General features: G+C 50.8%; 1 protein-coding gene across 4 annotated transcripts; it reads left to right on the top strand.

Annotated features, from left to right (window-relative positions):
• The first annotated feature begins 3,303 nt into the window (after window positions 1-3,303).
• Window positions 3,304-9,085, top strand: IL24 (interleukin 24). Of its 4 annotated transcripts, none has more exons than XM_067729163.1 (6): window positions 3,304-3,496; window positions 4,829-5,030; window positions 6,082-6,144; window positions 7,023-7,181; window positions 7,640-7,714; window positions 8,615-9,085. In XM_067729163.1, exons 2-6 carry the CDS (start codon window positions 4,860-4,862, stop codon window positions 8,696-8,698), a joined length of 552 nt encoding a protein of 183 aa, XP_067585264.1. In that variant the 5' UTR covers window positions 3,304-3,496; window positions 4,829-4,859; the 3' UTR covers window positions 8,699-9,085. The 4 variants fall into 4 exon arrangements, with proteins under 4 accessions (XP_067585264.1, XP_067585265.1, XP_067585266.1 ...); XM_067729164.1 differs by having other exon boundaries at window positions 3,305-3,496; window positions 4,832-5,030; window positions 7,643-7,714; XM_067729162.1 differs by having other exon boundaries at window positions 3,306-3,496; window positions 4,832-5,030.
• The last annotated feature ends 129 nt before the right edge of the window (window positions 9,086-9,214 follow it).

The following is a 9,214-nucleotide window of genomic DNA, read 5'->3' as shown; positions in this document are numbered from 1 at the left end:
CTGGTCTTAGTCTGGTCCAGGATGGAGTTTGGATGAAAAGACATGGATCTGGACTAAGGGATCAGCCCCCCTTTCTCCAGCCTCTCAAAGTCTGAGACATCGAGCTTCTCTGGGAAAGGGGCATGGGGGGAATGGTGGTGAGCCAGGGAGCCAGGCCTCGCCCATCTGCTCCCACCCAGGAGCCTTTGGTCACTGCCTTCCAAGTTGCCATCTTGATTTGTCCCCTCTCCTGATCATTTCATCAGTCCACTGCTTCCCCCTGTCCCCCAAGAAGGGTACCCTTCTAATCCTTCTCTACGCCTACGTCAGCTCTTTCCCCACAGCCACTACTCTCCTCTAGTCCAGGATTTTTTAGCCTCAGCTCTGTTGGCTTTGGGAATCACATAATTCTCTGTGGTGAGGGCTGTCCTGTGCACGGTCCTGTGCACTGTAAAATGTCTCCAGACATTGTCAAATGTCCCCTGGGGGCAAAATTGCTCCACTGAGAATCACTGCTCTAGTTCCTTCTCCTTCACTTGAAGCCCCTGTTTGTTAAGCATTTACCATGTGGAAGATACCGGATGGTCCTTCGTGTGTTTTATGTAAATGCTTCTCAAATTTTAATATACATAAGCATCATCTCGAGAGTTTTTAAAGTGCACCTTCTGGTTCAGTAGCTTTGGGGGAAGGGTCTGAGATTTTGCATTTCTAATGAGCTTGCAGATCTTGCTGTTTTGCTGGAGCACAGACTACACTTTGAGTAGCAAGGCTCTACGTCATTGGGTCCTTGTGGCCCTATGAGGACTCGGTTTTACAGATGAGGAAGAGAAGACTCAGAGAGCTCCTAGGGGCTCATCATGTTTGGGGCCCAGGTCTGCATGCATGCAAAACGCGAACTCATAACCAGTGATCTCAGGTGTCATGGGACCAAGGTCTTTGAGTTCTCCCCATGCTCTCCCTTCCCTGGGGAGTCTTGCTACGATAAGCTCAGCCAAGCCTGAGAGGCAGACACGTGTTTGCCTGGAACGTCCGTATTATATTACTCCTTCCTTAGACAGTATGAGCAGCTCATGACCCCAGGTGGGTATTCTGAAGCATGACCTCATGCTTCCGTCCTAGCCTGCTCTGCTAGCAGCTCATCCCTCCCACCCTCCTGCCGATCGGTAGACAGTTGTCTAGGATTGCGGCTGCTCTAGGGGCTCACTTTTCCTCTCAGCTCACCTGTCTAGTCTCTCCAGCCCTCTCCTGCCTCCCTGTCATCTATTACCACAATACTCTTACTTTGTCTCATAAATGCCTCTTGGCATCTTCTTCCCATCATAGTTAGGGATTTTTAGTAATGAGCTAGACCCTGAATGGAAAAAGTGTGGGTGATGTGGGCCCCTGCCTAGGACTAGAGGACGAGACTCAGGTCTTCCAGGAGCAAAGGACTCACGCGTGGTACCTGTAGCAGCAGTGGCAGCTGGCCAGCCTGCTGGCTGGGGATTGCATCATGTATTTGATTTACTAAAGAAAACAAACAACACTGAGTGTGATGGAGGAAAGGGGTGCTGGTGCCAGAGAGATTAAGGGTCGGCCACCTGGAGAGGTTGGAAGGGCTGTTCCTCCCAGGGTCCCCTGTTCTTCCTCCTCCCCGGAGCCGGAGCAAGTTATCCTGCCCCTCACATCACATTTCTACTCCCATGGCTTTGCCTGGACCCATGTTTAAGGAAACTCTTAGAATGTTTGTGAAAGAAGGTAATTCAGAGCAGGGCTTGGCAACCTCTCTCTGCAAAGGGCCAGAGAGTAAATATTTTCAACTTTGTGGGCCATATGGCCTCAGACCTACTCATCCTTGTCACTGTAGCACGAAAGCAACCCTAGACCACATGTAAACAAATGGGTTTGGCTGTGTCCCAATAAAAATTTATTTATGGACACTGAAATTTTAATTCACACACGTTTATGTGTCACAAAACACATGTCCTTCTTTTGATTTGTTTTCAATCATTAAAAAATATAAAAACTATTCTTCTGTCACCGGGCTAAGCCATTCTTAGCTTATTCTTGGCCGGTAGTTTGCCAATTCCTCATTCAGCGTCCAATATTTCTCAAACTGTGTTTCCCAGGGTCAGGCTGGGTTAAAGAAAGTTAAACCCATGCCTGGCCCCCTGCCTCTACAGGGTACTATAGGTTTCCAAGAGGGGCTAGCACATGCCAGCCTTCTCTAATTTACTGACAGTGAAATCCCTAGTTTCATGGAGAGTCTTGCAGACAAGCATCCTTCAGGACTAGATTCTGTGGAACATGCTTTGGGAACACTGCTCCAGTCTGCCCCTCATTCTACAACCAGAGAACTGAAGGCGGAGTGCCTTGCTAGTTGGACACATGGCCAGGTCTCTCTTTTTTTTTTTTTGTAGTACGCAGGCCTCTCACTGTTGTGGCCTCTCCCGTGGTGGAGCACAGGCTCCGGACGCGCAGGCTCAGCGGCCATGGCTCACGGGCCCAGCCGCTCCGCGGCATGTGGGATCTTCCCGGACCAGGGCACGAACCCGCGTCCCCTGCATCGGCAGGCGGACTCTCAACCACTGCGCCACCAGGGAAGCCCGAGGCCAGGTCTCTTGATGGCACTGGTGTTCCTGATGCTGCACTGACGCATCCCCTGGGTAACCCCAGGCAGAGCAGCACCGCTGAGCCTAGACCACTAGCACACCTGGGCTCCCAGCCTTCCAGACCTGGCCATGCACAGCCGCTTCCTTATTCTACTTGAACCTGAGAAGGGGCACATTTTGGTTGAGTGATTATACACCTGGGTGGCTCTATGTCAGGAAACACTCCTAAAATTCTTGTCCCTGACCGATTAAAGGAGAAGCATATCTTGGCCATCCTTGGCCTCTGGGTTACGGTTGCATCATTAAATAGGGCTTAATTATTGAGTGATTTTAGCAGTAAGGAGACTAGTGTACTCTGTACAGTAATAATTGGTTTACCTGTGTATAGGGGTTACAAAGCACCTCTGTGGCACTTTTGCATTTACTCCTTACGCCTGCCCTCTGAGGGTGGCGGGATGGGTTTTTGTTTATTTGCTTGTTTTAATTTTATGGATGCAGAAACTGAGGCTTGAGGTAGCTAGACACCCTGCCCCTGGCACACCGACAGTGGCAGAGCTAGAACTCAGACCCAGGTATCACCTCACCTCAGAGGCTGCTTTCTCCATTGCCCCATTGTCTCAGAGTGAAGGGTGACTAGGCAGTGAAGCAATTCTGTAGGACAGCATGACCAATTTCCCTTTCTCCACCTCCCTCTTCTTCCTCTGCCCCTCCCCCGCAGCCCCCATATATAGGAAGCTCCACAAAGCCTGGCTTGCCTGTGCACCTTTACTTTTGAAGCTGCTTCCATAGCTGGAACAGGAGTCTTCCATTCACATTTGCACCCTGATCGCTGAATGGTAGGGGTGCCTACCCAACTCTCTTCCTCTACAACAGGAACCAGCCACCTCTAAACAGCAAACCCTCAAGCATCACTTCTAGGACCTGAGGTGAGTGATGGGAGAGTCTTGAGTACTTGGCTTTGAAGCCTTACACTGACCGCTGCCTTACTGGGAATGGGGGCTGGGGGATGGCAGAAGCCAACTTTTCCAGTGTTTATGTAAGGGTGAGATACACCGTGAGGCTGAGCTGCTTTCTCGGGTTTAACACCCAGAAGAATTTAGGCTGGAGGAGAGGAAGGCCAGGAGGATTATGAGGCCTAGAGATGAATTTGCAAGACAGGCTGCAGATCCTGTGGAATTTGAAAGAAGGGTATGGAAAGAGTCTGAGTGAGAGGCTGAAGGACAGAGCTGCATGACAGGACAATGGGTGCTGGCTCTGGGCCCACTTCTCTGGCCCATGTGTTGGCAGGCACTCCAGAGACTGGCCTTCTCCCCGCTTCCTGCTCAGTTTAGGGGTGGAAGACTGAGTGTCCTCAGGTGTGAGACCAGGGCCAGGAGAAAGAAAGGGAGGGAGGGACTGAGTTCTGAGGAAAGAAGGAAGGAAGAAAAGCAAAGGACAAAGAAATTAGGGAGAAGAAATCTCTGCATACGATTATGATAGACAGACAATGGGGTTCCCTTCCTCTGGCTTGGGGCTCTTCACAGAGTCTTTCAGTGGAAGGTTTTATAGGTGATTCCGCTGGAAATCTGATTCCTCCTCTTGTTCAGTTACCTGAAAATTTAATTCTTAGAGTCGAGAGCCAGTCCGTCAGTTGAGGTGGCATAGTGAGTATGTGACCATAACCTATCAATCAGCTAGTCCCTCCCTGTGGGTCAGGATTAAACCCACGGCTCCTCATGAGTCGGAGGTGGCCTTCTCCTGGGGGAGGGGAGAAAGACCTGTCCACGTGTGCCCGGTGACTTAAGGGCAGAACTCAGGCAGGCAAACGCCTAGTTAAGCTCTCTATCCTGCTGAGCTTAGGCTCCCTATATGAGTTCTTCGGCACATTGTAAAAGAGTGAAGAAATGGCACTCCTCATTTCTTCACTCTTTTTGGTCAAATTCTGACTAGCAGGTTGTTGGCTAGAGTTGACTGTAACAGAGCAAGGAAGGAGGTGCAGGGGGTGTGTGTGCGACATGGATTGGGGGGTGCGCAGATAGTGGGAAAGCCAGATCAATGGGTATGAGACCGAGTGGCAGAAAGAACCTTGCCCCACCCCAGGGCACCTCAGCAAGGCCACATGTTTGAATTATTCTAACACCGGGCACCCACTCTAGTTTCAGGTTTCCCATCTGTGTGTCCCCGAGGCTGGTCGAGGCAGAGCCAAGGAGCATTACTCTGGGGTGTACCCCTGCTGGGGCAGAGGGCCTGCCTCAGAGGGATGCCTCCCTTTCTTCCAGCAGGATCGCGCCGGTCCTTCCTCTGCTGCAGATGGGCTCTCCTGTGCGCATGGCTGCCCTTCCCTGCCTGAGTCTGATCCTGCTTCTCTGGAGCCAGGGGCCAGGGGTCCAGGGCCAAGAGTTCCAATTTGGGCCCTGCCAAGTAGAAGGGGTAGTTCTTCAGGAGCTGTGGGAAGCCTTCCAGGCCATGAAGGACACTGTGGTGAGTGAAGCGCTGCTCTGAAGCCAGCCGTGGGGGTGATTCCTTTTGCAGCATGATCATCATTTCCCTATCTAGGAACTTAGTGAATTCAGACGTATCATGAGTCTACATTTCCTCTTGCCCTTGGGGAAACGGAGGCTCAGAAAGATGTGGCCAGTCTGTAGGAAAAGAAACACAGCCCACGAGGAAGAAAGAAGGGAGCCCGATTCATTTGAGCTTCATCTATGTCCCAGGGTCACACGAGACTCCACCAATGGGAAGTCATGGGAAATCCTTCGAGACCCACCAGAGTTTTCACCTACTGCTTTGCCAGCTCCTACTATCCTGTTCCCACTTGCTTAGGCCTTGAGTAAAGGTCGAAGAATGTTTAATGCTGAGCTGGGAAAGAATGGTTAATAGAGCTTGCGACATGTAGTACTTAAAGGCCAATCCACATGCGAGGCAGAAAGGAGTTGATGAGGCAGCTAGGGAAGAGGGTAGGGTGCTGCATTGGAGACAGGGCACCTATGTATGATCTTGACCTTGAAACCAAGCCGTACAGCAACCCCTACCTTCGTCCCCATCAGTTTCCTTATTTGCACAATGAGGAGTTGGGACAAAGGAGCTCTAAAACTCCTTCCTCTCAAGCATTCTTTGGCTCAAGATTCAAGAACTGGGATGAGGGGTGGGCTGCAGGGGAAGCTCCAAGGGGCAGCCCCCCACCCCGCCCCAGAATATGGGGGTAACATCCCATTCCTAGTGGATCTTAAACCACATGGGCTTATTTCTTCCTGCCTCAAGTGACCAAAGGGATCAAACAGGTCCCTCATCAAAGCTCTAAGAGCTCCTGGGATTCCATCTGCCCCTGGGGGCCAAGATTGGTGATTTTCTGGGCCTGGAACCTTGTACCCCTACCCCAGGGGCCAGCTCAGCATGGCCTTTCCTGGGTCCTCCCTCTGGCCTCTGAGATCTCACAGACTGGATAGGGGTTTGGGGAAACAGCGTGTATTTGCAAGGTCGGTTTCTATGCTGACCCCCAACCTGGAGACATCTGTTCTTTCTTTCCCCAAAGCAAGCTCAGGATAATATCACGAGCGTCCAGCTGCTGCGGAAGGAGGTTCTGCAGAATGTCTCGGTAATTAGATGCTGGGGAAGGATGGTGCCTCCTCTGGGTGGCTGGTCTTCTATGGGTGACGCTGAGGGGTTGTCTAGGGGAGGCTGACAGAGGACTTCACTTCTGCCCTGGGCTGAGCCTGCCCAGGACAGGGCTTGGTAGTGAGCCAGAGAAGTAATATCTGGGGTTGTCATCTCAGTATCTGGGGCATGTGAACATGTGGCATGAGGAGAGGGGCGGGGATTGCGGCTTGTAAACCTCTGTCTCCATTTAGCCAGAGTTGCCATCAGTCTAGATTTCTCGCTTTTGTCGGCCCAGTGAGCATGTGCTTAGGCCACTTCCATGCCCTGCTTTTTTCTCACCTGTTACTCATCACCCATCTAGGCAGTGAGCAGAGACGACTGAGCCCTGATCCCTGAGAGAGGCTGAGCTTCCCTCTGTGGCACTTCAGAGGGCCAGTGTGCAATCCCTGTGCTCAGGGATACTTAGTTTTCTTTTCTCCTCCTTTCTTCTCCTTCCAAGCCTCTTCCCTGCCAACTCTCAACCAATCAAGACCTGGTGCTTTTCAAGGTCCATCACCGCCCAGAGCTATTAGAGAGGCCATGTGGTATAGAAGAAAGAATACTAACCAGATGGGAGTCAGGAGTCCTGGGGGCTAGGCTGTGTCTGCTACTGACCGGCCATGGGACCCTGGGTGAGTCCCCCCCTTTCTGGGTCTGCGGTTCCTCCTTGTCAAACAAAGGGGCCTGGAGGCTCCTTAAGATCTAACGTTTATCAGCATCTCCTAGAGGATCGCTGCCTCTACTGTGCTTATCTTGCCTTGCATGGCACGTGAGTGGTTCATCCAGGGCTGGGGTGGGCAGAGGCCTTGGCTCCGCAGTGACCCCGCCCCTCCCCAGGAGGCTGAAAGCTGCTACCTCATCCATGCCCTGCTGGAGTTCTACTTGAACACTGTCTTCAAAAACTACCGCGATAAGGCAGTTGAATTCAGGATCCTGAAGTCATTCTCTACTCTGGCCAACAACTTTATTGTCATCGTGTCCAAACTGCAACCCAGTGTGAGTAGAACAAAGCTGGGACTGAGGCCCACAGGAAATGCTATGTTTTCAGAAGACTCATCTTCCCTTATTTGGCCCTGGCTTTTATTCCACGACAGGGAGCTGCAGGTGTCATGGAAAAGAGCACAGGCTCTGGGCACCAGCAGTTCTGGGCTCAAATCAAGGCCTGCTTCTAACCAACTGGGTGTCCATTTGCAAGGTGGTTCACCTCTCTGAGCTTTGGTTTTCTTATCTATAAAATGCTGATAATCACCCCTATGTGGCAAGACTACTGTGAGAATTAAAGGACACAGTCCCTGCTGCATGGTGGGAGGTCAGCATTGGCTACCTTGGGGACACGGGATTTGGAGTTGTCCTCTTAGGCCTCGGGCACCCCTCTGGCGTCATTAGGAAGCAGTGGGAGGCAGCTCGCCTCTGCTCCTACCCGACACTTGGCACACTTTTTTTCTGTTATCCAGCAGGAAAAGGAGATGTTTTCCATCAGTGAGAGTGCACGCAGGCGGTTTCTACTGTTCCAGCGAGCATTTAAACAGGTAATCAAAGCCAGGAACGGAGAGCTGCCCCGCTGGAAGTAGACTAGCCTGAAGTGTCACACAATTGCTCCTCAGGGACCGAGTGCAGAATCCAGTGCAGCTGACTCCACCTGGCTGGCCCCAAAGCCACCTGACTTAGCACAGCTGTCGCTGCGTCAGTTGCCATATCCTCTGCATAAATACCACAAATGGCAGCCTATTTTTCTGCCAGTTTTCAAGTTAAAGTGCTATTATATTTCCCTACAAGACGATTTCACTACCAAGGACATTCCCAAGTGAGAGTTTTATGGGTACTTGAGGTGGGCGATTGGAGTCAGAAATGAGGGGGAAGGAAGGGAGAACCCCCGAGCACAACACACATTGCGTGTTTTCCATGATGTTCAAAGGGTCTAGTCTGTGAAAAAGAATTACGGGAATTATGTTGCCTTTTCCTAAATTAAGACAACAAAGAAAATCCGAATTTCATACCCAGCTCCCCCGCAAAGCAAATACAATTTTGATCATTTTTTGAGGAACAGATACCCCAGTTTATAAATAAGTGGTGAAGAGCAATAATATACAAGGGAAAGGGGCCACCCGGGCCTCAGTTTCCTCATCTGCACAGTGGGCTCAGGGGATGGACAGAATCCACCCTGCGCTGGGATTCTGATTCTTAGTGTCAGGGACTCCAGATGCTTTTCCCTTACTCCTTATCCGTTGCCACTCACCAACCCACCCGTCCTAACCTCCGAAGCAGACAACACTCATAGACGGGGAATAATTGATGGGTAGGTGACTTTGTCAGAGGCCATCCCAAAGGGGACTCAGCTCATGATTTGGAGTCAGACCGGGTTCAGGTGTCGGAAGGAAACCTATTCTTGTGGCTAACATGACAGATCTTCAACTCTCCTTTCTCTTTAGTTGGACAGAGAAGCAGCTGTGACTAAAGCCTTTGGAGAAGTGGACATTCTCTTGACCTGGATGGAGAAATTCTACCAGATCTGAAGGCCTAGGCCAGGATACCCTCCTCGTTCTCTGTGTCATTTCAAACAAGCGTTCGTCCCCATGATGTTCTCTGGGTGCTTCACATCCTTGACCATGGGCCCCATCCTTGGCACAGGCTTATCCTCAAAGACTTCATTCTTTAAGGGACCCCAACAACAGTCGTGGAAGGTTCCCTCGGGTGCTGCGAATAACCTACAAAGCAGATTCCTATATTTATTACAACGCTATTTAATTCCTATCAGTGTTTTAACCGACACCTTATTTATTTGTCAGAATGAAAGTTCTGTGAAGGCAGCAAGGACAGTGCCCCACGCTTCTCTCTGATCCTCCACAATCTTTGCCACCACGTGGGGTAGAGGATGGGTGCTCAGTAAATGCTTATTTGGATTTTTTTTAACCTGTCTTTGAATTGTTGAGGAACAATGAGGGATGTTGGGATGTGAAGTTGAACTTTAGGGCATGGAAATCACATTGTAATGACACCTGCAGGGGTCGTACACAGAGCACTGGGATGAG

This window comes from Pseudorca crassidens, chromosome 2, assembly GCF_039906515.1.
Source record: "Pseudorca crassidens isolate mPseCra1 chromosome 2, mPseCra1.hap1, whole genome shotgun sequence".
NCBI classification, from domain to species: domain Eukaryota; kingdom Metazoa; phylum Chordata; class Mammalia; order Artiodactyla; family Delphinidae; genus Pseudorca; species Pseudorca crassidens.
The sequence above is the reverse complement of the archived record's forward strand: the minus strand, read 5'-3'. Positions and strand labels throughout refer to the sequence as shown.